Source organism: Vitis riparia, chromosome 18 (assembly GCF_004353265.1).
Source record: "Vitis riparia cultivar Riparia Gloire de Montpellier isolate 1030 chromosome 18, EGFV_Vit.rip_1.0, whole genome shotgun sequence".
Classification (NCBI taxonomy): Eukaryota; Viridiplantae; Streptophyta; class Magnoliopsida; order Vitales; family Vitaceae; genus Vitis; species Vitis riparia.
In genome coordinates, this window is record NC_048448.1 from 26,695,655 (window position 1) to 26,714,836 (window position 19,182).

General features: G+C 32.7%; 2 protein-coding genes across 2 annotated transcripts; both read right to left on the reverse strand.

Annotated features, from left to right (window-relative positions):
* Positions 1 to 260: 260 nt before the first annotated feature.
* LOC117906983 (laccase-14-like) lies at positions 261 to 3,292 on the reverse strand. Its single transcript, XM_034820282.1, has 6 exons — positions 3,141 to 3,292; positions 2,753 to 2,904; positions 2,249 to 2,493; positions 2,028 to 2,156; positions 766 to 1,716; positions 261 to 610 (listed from the first exon to the last, which is right to left on the reverse strand). Exons 1-6 carry the CDS (start codon positions 3,240 to 3,242, stop codon positions 480 to 482), a joined length of 1,710 nt encoding a protein of 569 aa, XP_034676173.1. The 5' UTR covers positions 3,243 to 3,292; the 3' UTR covers positions 261 to 479.
* Positions 3,293 to 14,850: 11,558 nt separating this feature from the next.
* Positions 14,851 to 17,807, reverse strand: LOC117906985 (laccase-14-like). The gene is made up of 6 exons (XM_034820285.1): positions 17,664 to 17,807; positions 17,246 to 17,397; positions 16,782 to 17,026; positions 16,561 to 16,689; positions 15,300 to 16,250; positions 14,851 to 15,160 (listed from the first exon to the last, which is right to left on the reverse strand). The coding sequence occupies exons 1-6, from the start codon at positions 17,763 to 17,765 to the stop codon at positions 15,030 to 15,032; spliced, it is 1,710 nt and encodes a 569-aa protein (XP_034676176.1). The 5' UTR covers positions 17,766 to 17,807; the 3' UTR covers positions 14,851 to 15,029.
* Between the last annotated feature and the right edge of the window lie 1,375 nt (positions 17,808 to 19,182).

Genomic DNA, 19,182 nt, shown 5'->3' on the forward strand with positions numbered 1-19,182 from the left:
TCTAAACTATATCATTTATAATTTTTTATTTATTAATATGATACCTATCCTTCCACGGAATTCAAATAAAATATGGATAATTAAAAAATGTCAACTATCCATGATATTTGATACCAAACTTTTCTAATACAACATGATATCATGTTGTGAATGAAATGGGAATGACCAAATATTCAGATATATCTATTGTGGACACGTCAAATTCTCTTTTTATAATCAAAGACTTCCATGGAAAATTCCACCATAGCATATCTCAAAGATTAGTCAAATTCCATTATCTTTATACACTTTTAACAATCCAAGAAATTGACATTAATAATCCTAGACACAATATTCTGCAACTTTACATTATTCTTTTTATCAACTTTACACAAAAATTTGAAGAGGAATACTAACTTAAATCAAACATAAAGTAAATCATGAAAGCTGAATAATACAAATATTCAATGAAATCTTTGGGGTGTTATTTCTTTGCAGCTTCAACATGGTGGCATGTCCGACGGAGGAGGCAGCATTTGAGCTTCCGGGTGTTTACCATTTTTCACTATGAATGCAGTTTCCATGCCCCAAGTCAGATGGCGTTCTACATGGCAGTGCAGGAACCACACTCCTGCAACAGAGAAAATATACCGACATTACACCTAACTTAATTGTAATATTAAGAAAAATTATTTCCTTGGTATGTAGGTTGGCAGTTTCAAAGTTTTTTTTAAAATTTTTTTTATTTTTTTTATTTAATAGAGGACATAAGTGCTTGGAACATACCAGGGTTGGATGCCTCGAATCTGATTGCAACCCAACCTTTCGAAGGAACAGAGATGGTATTCTGAAAGGGAGGATCCACCAGATTATAGCGCAAAGGGTCCTTATTTCCATCGAAATTCCCAAATCCCCATCCAACAACATAGAAACTGTATCCATGGAGATGCATGGGGTGGTGTGTCGCTGCAAGCACGTTTGTCCCTTGAAAAACAATCTCCACTGTGGAGTTATACTCGAGCACCCTTACTTCTGTTCCACTACTCGGCAACTGATAGATTAATGGAAGATAATCAGCTGTAAAATCGAACACCAGTGGTGGATCGCTAGGAAATTTATCTCCATATACACCACTGATGTTATAATAGTAAGCTTGCAGTATGTCAACTGTAGGGGTATCAAAGCTTATGTTGTTTATACTTGAGGAGAACCGCGTCCCATTGGCCCCTGCACATGAATTATTGACGCATGGGTACGAGTTTACAGAAACAGTGTAAATCAGGTTAGTGCTCGTGCTCAATGGGACATTGCAAGGATGTTCCGCATCTGCTAAGCTTCGGAGGCCAGCCATGACCTGAACCGATGCATTTGTGTCATTGTATGCAGGAAGATGAGGCAAGGAGGGAGGTGAAGATGGAGTGTAGTATCCGCTGTACTGTACAATAGCTGTGGTGGTTGTGTTATCATAAAAGTCTTGATATTTCGGGGCAACAGAATAAGTTATAGCCGCCATGTAATAGTGATCCGGGCGTTGGTTAGCTTCTAGTAAGACATCGTAGGTTTGGCCAGGAAATATTGTGATAAAATCTCGTGTCAATGGTTTCGTGTAGCTACCATCGGTTCCAACCACTGTCATTTTATGCTTGTTAATGGAGAAGAAGAGAGCCTCGTGCAAGGCAGCATTGATTATGCGAAGTAGATAGGTCTTTCCATGATCCACCGTTAACTTGAATGTGTCTGCAATTAGAAAGGGAAAGTTGTATACTTATGACTAGCCAAAAGAAAAAGAAAAAGTTTCCATGACAATCCACCAATTATGAAGTGATTGATTGATTAGGGGTGTAAATTTTGCTCCATAGTTCAAAATTATATTTGAACTAGTCTTTTTTGTGTGTGTTAAATCATGGCTCTACCATTCTCATAATTATATTCCTCTTTCTTAGCATTAAGCTTTAAATATGTTGATGCTAATAAGAAAAAGTAATATGGTTAACATACAAGAAAATGAAATCGTGTACAATTTTAAAACGGGAAGTTAAACTTTGTACCTGATTTTGAGCATGGATATAGATCACCGGGTTGGCCATTTATCAATAAAGCATCAGAGGGGTCGGGGTCACCTCCGGTTGCAAGCCCTTCATCTCGAACAGCATTCACATCATTCTTCCACCATTCTCCTACATTTCAACAACTTCAATAATTTTAGATTTTGCTTTGTTGGTTAATTCATAATATGTAAATTAACCTTTAAAAGTAACAACACTTATACCTAATATGATGGGGACCTCTCTGTCAGGTTTGTGAAAAGGATACTTGGTTCCATTCTTGGGATAGATGATTATAGCTCCATGAACAGTGGCTCGGGTCCAGTCACTGTGAGCATGCCACCATAGAGTGCCTTCTTCAGTGGAAAGGATGATCTTCTGGGTAAACTTTGACCCTGGCTGAATTGGGCATTGTGTGATAAACTCGGGACCATCTGTCCATGGATATCTAGGCATGGTCACCCCATGCCTGCGAAACCATAACTATACGTTAAAACTAGTACTAATTTTCAAAGTAACAAAAGATGGCATGCAACAACATATTATCATAGTAACAAGATCCATCAATTGTATTTCAATGGAACTGAAGCAAATAACCCTAAAGTATTGTTTTAAATTTGACTTTATATTCAAAGTAATATATTGGAGCCCACTCTTAGATATAAAAGAATGTATGTCATGCAGACATGCTACCACTGCTCTTTCTTTGAGACACGCACAAGACCTACCAGTGAATGGTGATGTTTTCGTTTCCCTTGTTATAAACGTCGACAATGATCGTCTCTCCTTTCATAGCATATATGGTTGGTCCCGGAAATTTTCCATTTACTGTTAAGATGTTCTTGGTGCTACAAAGCCTTGAATAGGAAGCTTCCCTCACCTGCAACCAATTAAAAGTTAACCATACAACCTCATCCCAAAAGAAATATTGCATGCATGAATAGTTGCATCGATCCATTCATGTAAGTATATAACCAAATAGAAATTGATAACATGCATGAACGACTCAACGACACCAAAGTAATAGGTCATACGGTACGAAATGAGAGCCATACTACTCCCTAAATATCATGATTAGAAGGTGGCGTTAAGGCCAGAATCATATATAGTATTTACCACAAAAGTAAGCCGACGGGTTGAAGATTGGCAATGGATGCCACCACCAAAAACTAGAAACGCTAAAATTTGGAGGAGGAAAACCTTCATGATCAGCCACATTTTCCTTGGAATAAAAGCCTCTTCTCTTGTCCTAAACACAACTCCTTCAATTCTCTTACTACTTTTGATGTATTTCTTTCACATATGATTCATTATATAGGCATGGTAATTCTCTCGGGATATACTTCCTCTCCACGTGTCAATATAAGAGGAAGTGATTTGAATGTGTATTGGCTTTGAATGTTCTTTCAGGACGACTTCAATGAGCAGGACCACTTCAAAATAATTAATTATGATATTTCTTACAAGCTACCTACACGTTATTTTAGAATAAATTTAAAATATTATTTCACAAGTCTTTTATTGATTATTTCAACAAATGTTAATTAATTAAATATATGTAGGATGCTTTTAAAACTTTGACCTCCGGTATGAGTACCCTTCTCAAGATTAGTCATGAAAACTGTTTTTCATTGACAACGACTTTTAAGAATTATTTGGTGGTTGGCGGCAAAGTTGTTTTCGTATTGTTAATACTATTTGTCTTGATCGTTGTTTTCGTTTGAATTATAGATTTAAAAGATAATTATTGTTTATTTTAATTATTTGTACTCATTTCCTTTTTGAGACTTTCAGGCATTTTAAAGGATAATCTGAAATTTCTTTCAATATATAAGCCTTGTATAGGTTTTGTGTTAAGATATTTGACTGGAGATGAAAGCATGGGTATAGGTTTGTACTAAGGAAATGAAGATATGATTAAAATAAACCTGATACAGTTTCTAACCTTTTAACACACAAATTTGGAAACCTAAACCTATGGATTGTTTCTTTCCTATAATGGAATCTCAAAGCAGCGCTGACTTTTCCCTTCCTACCAAGTACAAAGATAAAATCTTGACTAATCTTGATAAAGGTTTATATTATCTATACATGCGAGGTCAAAGTTCTAAAACTATTCTACATATATTTTAAATTTATTCTAAAATAATGTGTTTGATTAATTTCTTGGTCAATTCTCAAAGTCAAACTTGTATTTTGAATTAGAAAATTCAAGGGCTTCTAAGAAACTCGTCTTCTAGGATACACAACCTGATTGAAGCTGAGCTGTGAGAAATTTTCACAATTGTTAGCATTCTTCAGGCATTTGGTTTATTTAAATTTTGGTAAGTAATCAAATATCATACACAACCCGCTCTTTGAAGTGGTCCTGGAAGAACATTCAAAACCAATACACATTCAAATTACTTCGCTTATATTGATACGCGGCGAGGAATTGTTGATACCCAAGCCACACGTGATCTGATTTAATGAATCTGTGCCCGTCATCCGAAGAATTCTGGTGTTCTGGATTGATGGGAGCAAAAAGGTGACCAGTTTTACCTTGAGTCAAATTCAAATGACAAAATAGCAATAGGGAATATATTGCACATTATTTTCATCTAAAAGAGAGGTAGAAAGACCTTAGAAATGGAACTTTTAGATAAAACCTAAGGGTGGCAATGAGATGAGTCTAAGAAGGATCACCTCAATCTCAATCTTATGGCATTTATTTATATTAAATGGGGTGAGATAAGACAAAATTATATTCGAACCTATCCTAAACTTGGTCTGAGGGCAAGAAGGGTCTCTAAAAAAATAAGCTTCATTGTCATTCTTAGGAACACATCTATACCAATGAAAGTTTTTACATCTATTCAAAAATTCAATGTTCCCGATGTTAATTAACTTCACCAGACTACATACACTTAATAATCATGAGAAAGTGTCAAAATTCTCAACCAATCAATGACATAAACTACAATCAAGTTTAGTACATCGTAACCCTAAAATACCTCCAAACCCCATTTCTTGTAAGACCCCCTTCTGATTAGGTTGCAAATGTTGAAGTACTTTATATACCTAATTAGGCAAACAACAAGTGTCAAGATAAGACTTCAAGCCATACATATACATATGCATATAAATTTAAAATTGAAAGAAAATATTATCAAATTTTAAAAAGATAAATTTCAATTTTTTTTTTTTTTTTACCTTTGATACATTTTTTGAGCTTGTACCCTTTTGTTTTACATATTCATTGGAGCATTTCTTTGACTTCCCAAAAAACTTTTTTTTTTTTTTCTAGGACTAAAAACTTTTTTCCTTATTCGACTTGGGATATTATATACACCCACAACCTAACTTAGTAGTTTTAAAATTAATTAGTTAAAAAGAATGAAATAATCCCAAAATTTGTAAATATAACAAGATTGTGTTTTTACTTGAAAAGCAACCCATTTTGACGTAAATGTCTTTTGCCATTTCAATTATTTACATTTAAAATTTTAAAAAAAGTTATGACATTTTTGTCAAAAGAAGGACAAAAAACGATCAAAAGTTAAATTTCCAGATTTAGATTTTTAATAGATATTTTAATCAAATAACCCTTAGTTTTATATCACATAATGTTTCTTCTTTATTGTTCTTTAATCCCTTTTATTTATTTATTTATTTATTTATTTTATCATACACAACCTATTAAATTTGAAAATTTTAACAATTTCTTGTAGTGCATGCCTACGTGCTTATCACATGAGCTTCTCCATCTATACTAGCTAGGGATCCATTTGATAATTTCTTTTAGTGTCCACATGCTTATCACATGGACCTCTTCATTTATATTAATAGGGGTCCATTTGGTATTTCAAAATAGTTCAAGGGTTTTGCTTAAGAAAAGCTTAGAGACTAGTTCGAAACAATGTTTTTAGAATCCAACTAGTTATTGAATAAAAAAAGTTATTAATTTATGGTCTAGCAGTCAAATTAATGTTTGAATTACAGTCAAATCGGTGACATCATAAATATATAAATTATATATTAAAAATAAATTATAAAATTATAAAACTTATTTTTCATCTTTGACATTTCCAAACTTAAATCATGAATAAATATAAATGTATTAATATTTTAAATTTTATAAATAAAATTTGTATAACATTCATATGTAAAGAAATATATTTAAATAGAATAAAATTCTTTTATTCATAATTTATTTTACTTATATTATATTATTTAGTTGTATTACAAAATTTAAAATAATTATGTTAATTTAGGTTTAGTTTGCATTTTTTTAAATTATAATCATTAATAACAAAGTGGTGATAGCCTAAACATGATCTAAAGGTCCATGGTTCAAACCCTAGGTTCCTCATTGTTTTCCTGGTCTCATTAGGTTGGCTAGGCTTGGTATGCAAAGGGCTAACCTTCCACCCATGATCCAACCTTAGTTGATGAAAAAAGAAGGCTAACCTATCTCATTAGGTGCGCTAGGCTTGGTATGCGAAGGGCTAACCTTCCACCCATGATCCAACCTTTTAGTTGATGAAAAAAGAAGGCTAACCTAGAATCGACAGACCATGGTTCAAAGTTGTGGTTGCGGTCACTAACTCGGTCTTGACATCTTAGCTCGATATCAGATGATATGTAAAATAAGATAAATAAAAATTATAAAATTATATAATATTATGATAAATATTTAAAAAATAAATATAATTACATAAACTTAAAATTGAATAAAATAAAATATTATGAAAATTAAAATTGTTCAATAAATTTTTAATATTGAAATTGAAAACAAAAACTCTTTAATTACCAACTCAAATTAAAAAAATAAAATAAAATGTGATGATTTTTACTGCACATTAGCATTTAAAAATTGAAACAATAAAATAACATATATTATTGATACTATCATTTAAAACAACAAATATATTGTTGATAATGGCATTTAAAACAATAAAATAGTGCATTAGACCTGCATTCAAATCTTCAATTCTCAAACACCACCAACCCACCCATGAATAGAGAAAGAGAAGAGAACCCTAGCAAAAGTAGAGAGCTTCAATTCTCAAATCTTCAATTTTCTTTTTATGTGTTCAAGTCATTTTTATTTGTTAAATGATTCCAGCTACTACTTGGGTCTAGTATTTCCTTGGTGTATATATCATGCACTTCTCAGTATAGGAAATTAATCCTAACATTGTAGAATGCCCGTAGACATGGAGAAACAATATTTCATTTGCTATCATAGAATGCCCATTTACGCATATCATATATTTGAGTTGATTCGGAGGATCAAGAAACACAACCATTCTTCTCTTTCATTATGGTTTTTGGCTCTGAATCTGAGACCGTCTTTACCTTCCTCTTAGAATAATGGCCTCTCTTTTCTATACATATCCTTCCATGCATTCTCTCGCTCTCCCATTCTCTTTTTCAAAGCTACATCTTTCCCCATAGACCCTGTTTGGTTTCTAAGAAAGTGGTCTAGGTCTCTTTCTTTTTCAAATATTGTCATTAAATATACATTTTGAAACATAAAATACGATAATTTATTTTTAATATTTCATGAATTATGAATCGATACAAAAATTTGAAAATATTAGTATGATATTTGATATTTTATAAATTACAAATTAAACTGGGTATTTGGATTTATTACGGTTATTAAGTCTATGATTTAAAGCCTAAAATGAGTTAATTCCGTTAATTCCAACTGCAGCAACTGCCATTCAAAGATGCTATCCACATATTCACAAGCCACTAACATAATATTAAACCCATGCATGAACCCCCAGCCAGATACCCATTTTTTCCTCCATCGCTCAACCACCTTCTTACTCCCACCACCGCCACTGCTCACCATTCCCACTTCTCCCCCACCACCATGGCCACCACCGCTTCCGGCTCTGTCTGCCGTCGACGGCAGAGTCATAGGCGACCGCACATCGTCCACCGGCCTAGTCTCTGACGGCGTCCACGACCACCGCAATGGTTTGCCTTATCTTCTTCTCAGGTCTTTTTCGGCCGTTTCAGCCTCGGATTCATGTGATCATACAGCAAACCCAGATAGAAATCAAACCTCCACAACCCGCTCACCTTTCCGATGCCGGTGATGATCAAGTGCTAGAACAGCACGTTCGGTTCTTCAAGTCTGGCACTCGAAAGAGAGAGGACAACTGGGTCATCTCCCTCTTCGCGGTCCTCCACATTGGGCCCTTCTTGCATCGCCTTGGATTTGAAACTGACCGGTTTAGAACCATAACTCCTGCACGTGAGAGAGATCACCATAAGCCATGCAAGGGAATATAAAGATCACGCCAGAAAGAACAAAGAGGGCCGTTCTAGAGACTTCGGAGGAGGAGAGAGGAAAGGAAAACTGACATAGAGAGCCTCTGTTTCTGGGCGTTTTTTGGAAGAGAGTTCAAAGATCTTCTTTCTGTAGAAGATCATCACATGCACCGATTCAAAAAATTTAGAGAGCTTCTCGTTAGAGTCAAGGTTCTCGTCATTCTGGACCTTCATGAACATCTTCTTCACGGCAGCATTGGCATCCCGATTCCTGAACCTCCATGATTGATTGATCTCCATCATCTTCACGATCGTGCACAAGTTCTGAAAGAAGAGACGTGAATCTCTTCATCGTCTTCACTCTCTATACTTGTATCTCGAAGGTTATCCCGGTTTCTATGTGCATCGGATCTCCATAGATGAACTCGGATTTTGCATTGATCTGAATCTCAAGCACGCATTATTTCCATATTGTGCTGCCAAACTTGGTGTTTTTCTTCATTTATTCTTCACCACAACAGTTGGACATAAAGGTTAGTCTCGATGAATCTTTACCATTTGAATTAGTTTATTAATAGATGAAATTGGTTTGTTGATTTTGAAACTCACGGCTGTTTGTGACATGCTTTTATCAAAATTAGAGAATGAATAGAGGCTGACTATGATTACTATATCTAGATATATGCTATGGAATAATGGCAGTTGTAGTAAATAATACACAAAGGGTTACGGGATGATGGTTGTTGATTTTTTTAATAAAAGCTACATATAGAAAAGTAGATGTATAACCAGCCATAAGTGTTTTTAGTGGCTCTTGATGACAAGTTATGGTGCCTTGTTCATATGTATTATTTTTTTCTTCTACATGTTTAGTGTTGTCATCTTAGTTCCAAGTATAATATTCGATTCCTTGATTCTATTCTTTATTGCCAATATTTTCACTTTATTCATTTCTTCTCACTTCATGATTTTTTTTAATACATGTTAGTTTAGGTTGGGTGTGGACAATTTGGGCTACACATGAGTGTTGTTAGAATTTGATATTTAGGAAACTAAATGATTAAATGTGGATTGCTTGGTGAATTATGATTGAGATTGAGTTATTTTTTTCTCTTTTTCTTCAAAACTTCTTTTCATCTAAATAAGTCATTGGATAATCACATGATAATTGGCTTTGAATAAAAATTCTCCTCATTTTGGTTCTTAGAAATTTGATTTGTCTTAATTTTCTAAAATAATTCACACATGTACACTTACATTTTTTATTAATCCAAATTTAAAAATATACATGAACCATTTTCCTTTTTTGGAAAAATTGATTTTGTACCTCATTCATAACAAGATCAATCTTAGTCTCTATGATAATGGATGCCTTTTGTATTTCAAACCTATCTTAGTCTCTTTTAAGTAGAAAATTTCCATTTCTAAAAAGAATAATGCTGCCCATTTTATTCGGTATGCAACTTTGAAAGGTTTTAAAATATTTTTCCCTTAAGCTAGACTTCTTAAATTTAATTTTTGACATATAAAATATTAAGAAAAGATTTCTGAAATGAGAGATATAATTTTTTCTTTTTGAGCCTACTGCACCTATGTTTCCCTGGAGATGAAGGATGTTTACTTATTTTTAAATATATCATGAATGTAACATTGCCTTGTGATTATTTTTTATTCAAAATAGACATGTTAGCTAGTTGTATCATTTTTTTTTTTTTTTTTATGATTTTAGGACATCTCCAAGTTAATTAAAAAAATCAGTTCTTGAGTATTTTAACAAAATGCCTTGTTCTAAACCTACTAATATCATTATGAAATCTAGTACTAAATGAGAGCTAATTGATAAATTGGATCACTTGGATGATAAAGTAGACGTATAGAAGATATTCTTTGAAAATTTTCATGATGAAATTCAACTTCTAGATATTTGTTTTAGATTTATTCTATAGAATCCCCTATTTTGACCATTTGCTGACTTTTTTTTTTCTTTCTTTTTTTTTTTTTTGTAAAAGAACTCATTTGTAAATTAATTTGATATTGATTATATATAAGTTTAGTTTGTAATTCCTTTTTGAATTCATTACTATTATTTGTGAGTTAATCTCATTTCTATGAAAATGCTTTAAGATGCTAAAACAGGTATGCAAACCCTCTCTTCATAATTTATTTAAATTAAAGCTTATGATTGAACATTGTCTATTAGAGTTTGCTAGTTGTGTTGAGATTGTATGACTGTAAATTCGACTTGTTATGGAATATGTGATTGCTTAGAATACAATGTGATGCTATTGCTTGTTATCTATCTTTTGTGTTTTCTGAACTACTCAAATTAGGTACGCCTTTCTTCTTATAATTGATGAATTGTGTTGATGTGTTTTGTTTAGTTCATAGTATCCATGAATCAACCAATTGATCTTCACAATTATTTCAATTTACGTAGTAGAGACCTAGCTTTTAGGGCTTAGAGGGGCACTATAGTTCTTCATTGTACATTCCTGATAAGTAACCTGATACTCGGACTTAGACTCGGGTTTTCAAAGACAAGCATTTCTAAAGAAAAAGGAGTCATTTTCTAGGGTTTTTCTTTCTCATTTTGTTTTTCCTTTTAAAAAAATAAAACGAAAATAAGTGGTGACTCCATTGCTTATAAAATTGGTTTTTCACAAACAAAAAGTGAGTGTTGCCATTGAGTGAGAATGCATGTGAAAATGCGGGATCACAAACGACGAAGTAAAGTGGTTCTTGATTTATGTTTGACTTCTGTTTTCGAACCTCCATTTTGATCTTTCCTCTTCGGTTCTGTTTGGTTTCCAAGAAAGTGGTCTAGGTCTAATAAGGACCATAGTTTCTTTCCTTTTATTGGTTTTTGCTTGGGTTTTTCTTTTTCTTGGTATCTTTGGTTTACAAGAAACAGGAGTGAAGTAAAGTAGGTTCTTGATTTTTGTTTGGTACTTTGGTTTCTCGTTCTCAAACCTACGTTTTTATCTTTCCTTTTATGCTCTGTTTGGTTTCCAAGAAAGTGGTCTAGATCTAATATGCACTATGCTTTCTTTCTTTTTCTTGCTGTCTGTTTGGTTTACAAGAAGCAGGAATGAAGTGCAGTGCATTCTTGATTTCTATTTGGTTTCGAATAAAGTGAAGGAAAATGATGTCTTACTTGTTATCCCCAAATGCATCATACAGCATTCAGTTGTTCAAAGGTCAGAGTGGGCTGTTGAGGAGGATTCACATGAGACTTAGAAGACAAAATCAGAAAAGTGGAGAGCATCAGAACGTTGAGAATACCTGAGCTGATTGTGGACACGGTGGGGGTTGATGTGAGCACCAGATTTTTCTAGAATGGAGGCTGTTTGGTGCACGGTTTGTGGAAAAAAATGTGGCAGAATGTTCTAGAGAGTCACATGGATTTAGTGCATGGTTTTGGCTTGAAGGGAAGAGGATGAGAAGGTTTTAGAGAGGTGGCTGTTAGTGGATAGATTTGAATTTTGGAGGGAATGAAAGAATGATCAGAATTTTTAGAGGGAATTCTCTAGAACTTTGGGGAGGACAGATCGAATACAACTAGGGAGGAAAAATGGAGTGAACTGAATTTTTCTTCGAGAGAGAATACATATTATGAGTAGTATTATTGACATATTGGGTGCTTGTGACTTGAAATTATATTATCATAATTATTAAGTTCCCAAAGTATAATGATTTTAAATTTTAGATCATGCTTATGGCATAAGCAACTTTTAATTTGTAATAAAGGCATACAAGTTAAGCTCCAAGCGTCTAAAACCAAACTGTAGCCTAGCTAAGTTGGCTTTAAATGAGCATGGTTCGACTCACAAAGTCCCAAGATTCTCCACAGCACTCCAAAATCCAAGCAATTATATTTGTTTCGACTCACAAAGTCCCAAGATTCTCCACGGCACTCCAAAATCCAAGCAATTATATTTGTCTCACTCCTCTACTACTTGGGTTTGTTTGCTACTCCACTTTTGGTAAGTGGTCTAGGTTGAATCTTCCATAAGCCAAATACATAAACTAGTTTGATCTCTAGTTTCATTGTACCACCAAAATAGAGTAATTCAAGTAAGAAGACTTCTAAAGAGAATAGTCTAGAGAGCTACTACAAAAGAGAATTGGAGATGGTTGGAGTAATGATGGTGGCTATTGAAAGGGTCGATTGTGGTGGGAAGCCATAGCAGCTGGTGAAGAGGAAGTTAGGTGAATTCGAGACTCGATGAAAAAGATAATGCGAGCTTGATAAAATTTCCTCCAACTTTTCCTTCTCTCTCTCTTATTTTCCTCACTAATTTTTAAGGAGAGTAGTAGGGAAAATATTACAATATTTTCTTTAGTATTTTCCTTTATATATTTTTTTCCATCATATTTTTCATGTCACCCAAACTAAGGAAAATAACTTTCCACAATATTTTTTTCCCTTTCCCTTGCATTTTCTAACAACTAAACACAACCTTTATAAATAAAAATTAAGAATTATAGTAACACCGTATATTCTTCCTCTTTCTTCCTGCATTTCTACATCCACTACTCTATTTTATATCATATTTTTACTCCCTACTTCAATCAGCATTCCTCCCTTTATATAGAGTTATCTTCACACCAATTCATAAGATAAGAAAGATAAATGAACCTTGGGGCAAGGTTGGACAACTGATGGCAACTAGGCAAGGCTAGAAGTCAATTTTTGCTCGACCTTTTGGGCATGGGCAGCAACGTGTGGGGACCCCTCTTTAGCATGAAAATGGCTAGAACATGTTAAGCTCTCTTATTAGATAATGTGTTAACTATAGGGCAATCATAGGATGGGGAATATATGGTAATTATGTAAAAAAAAAAAAAAAAGGTATCCAATTATATAGAAAGACATCTTCCAACATTTAATATAAATACACAAAAATTAAGAGAAAAAAAATTTAAAAAAACATATTAAACCGAAAAATAGGGGCTTAATAATAAAATCAAGTAAAAAGGTAAAATTAAAACCAAGTATTAAATATGAATATAGTTTAAATATTAAAAATATTATTATTTACGTTTAATCATTGGGTTTGCTAGAGGAGTTTATATATATATATATATATTAATTTTTTCTTTTTTTAATCCTATCTATGTTGTTGATATTAATTCATTGAATTTAATGTTACCTAAAACAAAATTATATTTCATGTCCTCTATTATAAGTAGATAACCATTCCTTATGTTAGATTTTAGATAAAGAACGAATATTGAAGATTGGAGTTGTAAGAAATTAGGAGAGAAATTAGGAGATCCTAATTTTAAATATGTAACAAAGTTCTATAATCACTCCAATCCACGTTTAAAAATTTTATTTCTTTCTAATATGGGATCAAACTTTTTCCTTCTTTCTTATAAATTTCATTTGGGAATGATTTAAAAATAAATAAATAAAAGCCCTTCTAAATATTAAAAAAACTATCTCTTATAAAATTTAATTAGGTGAATGGTAAGGTCAAATTCAGGATAGCTTCATATTTTTTGCTTTAACTGAAAATTAAAATTGAAATTAAAGTAATAATTTTTAAGATGTTGTAAAAGTTTTATTAAATATGAAAGAACTTATTGTGAAAACAAAAATAGAATTATAGAATTCTTATAAGAAATAACATTTTTATGACTTCTATATGAAACCTTTTTTAAAAGTTATAAGTTTTTTTTTTTAAAAAAAATAATTAAATAGGTATAAAAACTTTTATTCAAATTAATTTTTTTTAACTCTTAAAAGTCAATCCAAATAAAATTTAAATATATTTGAAAATCATTTTTAAAAATCCAAAAAATCACTTTCTGAACTTTTTTTAATTTACATTTAAATACTAAGTGGTTCTTTTAAAAATCATTTATAATGTCAAAATATTTTTTTATGGATAAAAATATTACAAATAAAAAACATTTCAATCTCAATTAGTTTATTTTTAATTCATGAAATTTCATTTATTGTTACTTATTTTTTGGGATTTAATTCTTTACAATTATTTTTGAGTGTTTATATAGAATAATTAGGTTATGCCCAAATTTATTCCTTTAACTCTATCCATCAGATATCAGTAGCGTGAAATTTTGGCCTGTCTCCACCTTTCTTCGCTTCTGACAATGGTCAATGAATAATTTATTATTTTTTTTCTTAATTTAATAGCATTGGAATGTCACCTGGAACAAACCATTTGATGATCTTTTTCATAAGTATCCATTTAGATTATAGTCTAATTTTAAAATATTAGAATAAATCAATTAGTCTAAAATATATCATTTGTAATTTTTTATTTATTAATATGATACCTATCCTTCCACGGAATTCAAATAAAATATAGATAATTAAAAAATGTCAACTATCCATGATATTTGATACTAAACTTTTCTAATACAACATGATATCATGTTGAATGAAATGGGAATGACCAAATATTCTCAAATAAAAGATATATCTATTGTGGACACGTCAAATTCTCTTTTTATAATCAAAGACTTCCATGGAAAATTCCACCATAGCATATCTCAAAGATTAGTCAAATTCCATTATCTTTATAGACTTTTAACAATCCAAGAAATTGACATTAATAATCCCAAACACAATATTCTGCAACTTTACATTATTCTTTTTATGGTAATTGAAGAGGAATACCAACTTAGTCAAATAGAAAATAAATCACGAAAGCTGAATAATACAAATATTCAGTGAAATCTTTGGCATGTTATTTCTTTGCAGCTTCAACACGGTGGCATGTCGGATGGAGGAGGCAGCATTTGAGCTTCTGGGTGTTTACCATTTTTCACTATGAACGCAGTTTCCATGCCCCAAGTCACATGGCGTTCTACATGGCAGTGCAGGAACCACACTCCTGCAACAGAGAAAATATACCAACATTACACCTAACTTAATTGTAATATTAAAAAAAAAAAAATTATTTCATTGGTATGCAGGTTGGCAGTTTCAAGGGTTTTTTTCTTTAATAGAGGACATGAGTGCTTGCAACATACCAGGATTGGATGCCTCAAATCTGATTGCAACCCAAGCTTTCGAAGGAACAGAGATGGTATTCTGAAGGGGAGGATCCACCAGATTATAGTGCAAAGGGTCCCTATTTTCATCGAAATTCCCAAATCCCCATCCAACAACATAGAAACTGTATCCATGGAGATGCATAGGGTGGTGTGTCTCTGCAAGCACGGCTGTCCCTTGAAGAATAATCTCCACTGTGGAGTTATACTCGAGCACCTTTACTTCTGTTCCGCTGCTCGGCAACTGATAGATTAATGGAAGATAATCATATGTAAAATCGAACACCAGTGGTGGAAAGTTAGGAAAGTTATTTCCATATACACCACTGATGTTATAATAGTAAGCTTCCAGTATGTCAACTGTAGGGGTATGGAAGCTTATGTTGTTTATACTTGAGGAGAACCGCGTCCCATTTGGCCCTGCACATGAATCATTGACACATGGGTACGAGTTCATAGAAAGAGTGTAAAACAGCTTAGTGCTCGTGCTCAATGGGACATTGCAAGGATGTTCCGCATCTGCTAAGCTTCGGAGGCCGGCCATGACCTGAACCGATGCATCTGTGTCATTGTATGCAGGAAGATGAGGCAAAGAGGGAGGTGAAGATGGAGTGTAGTATCCCCTGTACTGTACAATAGCTGTGGTGGTTGTGTTATCATAAAAGTCTTGATATTTCGGAGCAACAGAATAAGTTATAGCCGCCATGTAATAATGATCCGGGCGTTGGTTAGCTTCTAGTAAGACATCGTAGGTTTGGCCAGGAAATATTGTGATATAATCTCGTGTCAATGGTTTCGTGTAACTACCATCTGTTCCAACCACTGTCATTTTATGCTTGGCTATGGCAAAGAAAAGAGCCTCGTGCAAGGCGGCATTGATTATGCGAAGTAGATAGGTCTTTCCATGATCCACCGTTAGCTTGAATGTGCCTGCAATTAGAAAGGGAAAGTTGTATACTTATGACTAGCCAAAAGAAAAAGAAAAATTTTCCATGAGAATCCACCAATTATGAAGTGATTGATTGATTAAGGGTGTAAATTTGGCTCCATAGTTCAAAATTATATTTGGAGTAGCCTTTTCTGATGTGTTAAATCATGGCTCTACCATCCTTATAGCTATATTCCTCTTTCTTAGCATTAACCTTTAAATATGTTGATGTTAATAAGAAAAACTAGTATGGTTAACATATAGGAAAATGAAATCGTGTACAATTTTAAAATGGGAAGTTAAACTTTGTACCTGATTTTGAGCATGGAAATAGATCACCGGGTTGTCCATTTATCAATAAAGCATCAGAGGAGTTGGGGTCACCTCCGGTTGCAAGCCCTTGATCTCGAACCTCATTCACATCCCTCTTCCACCATTCTCCTGCGTTTCAACAACTTCAATAATTTTAGATTTTGCTTTGCTGGTTAATTCATAATATGTAAATTAACCTTTAAAAGTAACAACACTTATACCTAATATGATGGGGACTTCTGCGTTAGGTTTGTGAAAAGGATACTTGGTTCCATTCTTGGGATAGATGATTATAGCTCCATGAACAGTGGCTCGGGTCCAATCACTGTGAGCATGCCACCATAGAGTGCCTTCCTCAGTGGAAAGGATGATCTTCTGGGTAAACTTTGACCCTGGCTGAATTGGGCATTGTGTGATATACTCGGGACCATCTGTCCATGGATATCTAGGCATGGTCACCCCATGCCTGTGAAACCATAACCATACGTTAAAACTTGTACTAATTTTCAAAGTAACAAAAGATAGCATGCAACAAGCATCAACTGTATTTCAATGGATATGAAGAAAATAACCCTAAAGTATTGTTTTAAATTTGACTTTATTTTCAAAGCAATATATTGCGGCCCCCTCTTAGAAATAAAAGAATTTAAGCCATGTCTTTCTCTAAGACACACACAGGACCTACCAGTGAATGGTGACGTTTTCTTTTCCCCTGTTATAAACGTCGACAATGATCGTCTCTCCTTTCATAGCATATATAGTTGGTCCCGGAAATTGTCCATTTACTGTTAAGATGTTCTTGGCGCTACAAAGCCTTGTATATGAAGCTTCCCTCACCTGCAACCAATTAAAAGTTAGCTATGCAACCTCATCCCAAAAGAAATATTACATGTATGAATAGTTCCATCGATCTATTCATGTAAGTGTATAACCAATTAGAAATTGATGGCATGCATGAACGACTCAACGACACCCATAACATGCATGAACAACTCAATGACACTAGGGTAAGTGGTCATACGGTAGAAAATGAGAGCCATACTACTCCCTAAATATCATGATTAGAAGGTGGCGTTTAGGCCTGCATCATATATAATATTTACCACAAAAGTAAGCCGACGGGTCGAAGCTTGGCAATGGATGCCACCACCAAAAACTAGAAACACTAAAATTTGCAAGAGGAAAACCTTCATGATCAGCCACATTTTCCTTGGAATAAAAGCCTCTTCTCTTGTCCTAAACACAACTCCTTCAATTCTCTTACTACTTTTGATATATTTCTTTCATAAATGATTCATTATATAGGCATGGTAATTCTCTCGGGATAAAATACTTCCTCTCCACGTGTCAATATAAGAGGAAGTGATTTGAATGCGTATTGGTTTTCAATGTTCTTATGATATTTCTTACATGAGCAGGACCACTTCAAAATAATTAATTATGATATTTCTTACAAGTTACCTACACGTTACCTTAGAATAAATTTAAAATATTCTTTCACAAGTCCAACAAATGTTAATTAATTAAAACTTTGACCTCCCGTATGAGTACCCTTATCAAGATTAGTCATGAATACTGTTTTTGATTGACAACTACTTTCCAGAATTATTTTAAAATTATTTTTATAAACATTATTTAACCAACCCTTATTATTAATTTTAATTGTTTTCGTGTTACTTAAGATAATTAATAGTGCAGAACCCATGACTTTGGTGGTTGGTGGCAAAGTTGTTTTCGTATTGTTACTTAATACAATGAGTCATGATCATTGTTTTCGTCTGAATGGGACAAAGTTGTTTCCCAATTTTTTTTAAACCTGAGAATTGAGACTGTAAAAGACAAGATGATAAGCTAATTTGGTATTTCAGAAATTTCCATAAAAAACACAAAAATATATTTTGTAAAAAGTTGAAAATAGGATACGAACAACCCCTTGTATATTTTTTTTTTCTCAACAAAAAGAAATTTAATAATAATAATAATAAATAATTATAGATTTAAAAAAAATATTTTTCAAAACAAATGCAATCGAAAATTTATTTCTTCGAATGGTATGTACATCTTGATTAAATAAATAAATTATGGAAAGACATATATTTTTAACTTATTTATAAATAGAAAAAAGGATGAATAAATTTTAAGACGTGTAAAAATTTGATCAAGTTAATTTAAAATTTTTTTATTTTTTTATTTTTTCACTTTCTTTCTCCTATTTTTTTCACTTCTCAAACCCAATAGTCCTACACATGAATAACCTTAACTAACAAATCCAACAAGTAATTAGTTGACAACTTTCTCAAATTGATTCATAACAATAATTGGAGCATAAATATATATATATATATATATTATATATATATATATATATATATATATATATATATATATATATATATATAAATTTCTAATCCAAAACTAATTAAAAATATCTAAATAGTAAATTCAAAGATCATCCCCAACACTTTGAAGAGTTTTAGAAATCAATACTAAATTCAATCTTAATTTAAAACTCCTAAATAATTAATTGCAAAGCATATTTCAAATGAAACACCCTTCTTATCTTAATTTCCCCTCATTAATATCACTTATATCTAAAAAAGTGAAATAATAGAGAAGAATGAA

Bases quoted from the DNA above. Each gene is read 5' to 3' on its own strand.
- LOC117906985 (XM_034820285.1), bottom strand. From the start codon at position 17,765: ATGTGGCTGATCATGAAGGTTTTCCTCTTGCAAATTTTAGTGTTTCTA. The intron at 17,027-17,245 runs GTAGGTCCTGTG...ATGGTTTCACAG, and splicing joins GAAAACGTCACCATTCACTG to GCATGGGGTGACCATGCCTA. The intron at 16,690-16,781 runs GTATAAGTGTTG...GTTGAAACGCAG, and splicing joins AGAAGTCCCCATCATATTAG to GAGAATGGTGGAAGAGGGAT.
- LOC117906983 (XM_034820282.1), bottom strand. From the start codon at position 3,242: ATGTGGCTGATCATGAAGGTTTTCCTCCTCCAAATTTTAGCGTTTCTA. The intron at 2,494-2,752 runs GTAGGTCTTGTG...ATGGTTTCGCAG, and splicing joins GAAAACATCACCATTCACTG to GCATGGGGTGACCATGCCTA. The intron at 611-765 runs GTATGTTCCAAG...TCTCTGTTGCAG, and splicing joins ATTCGAGGCATCCAACCCTG to GAGTGTGGTTCCTGCACTGC.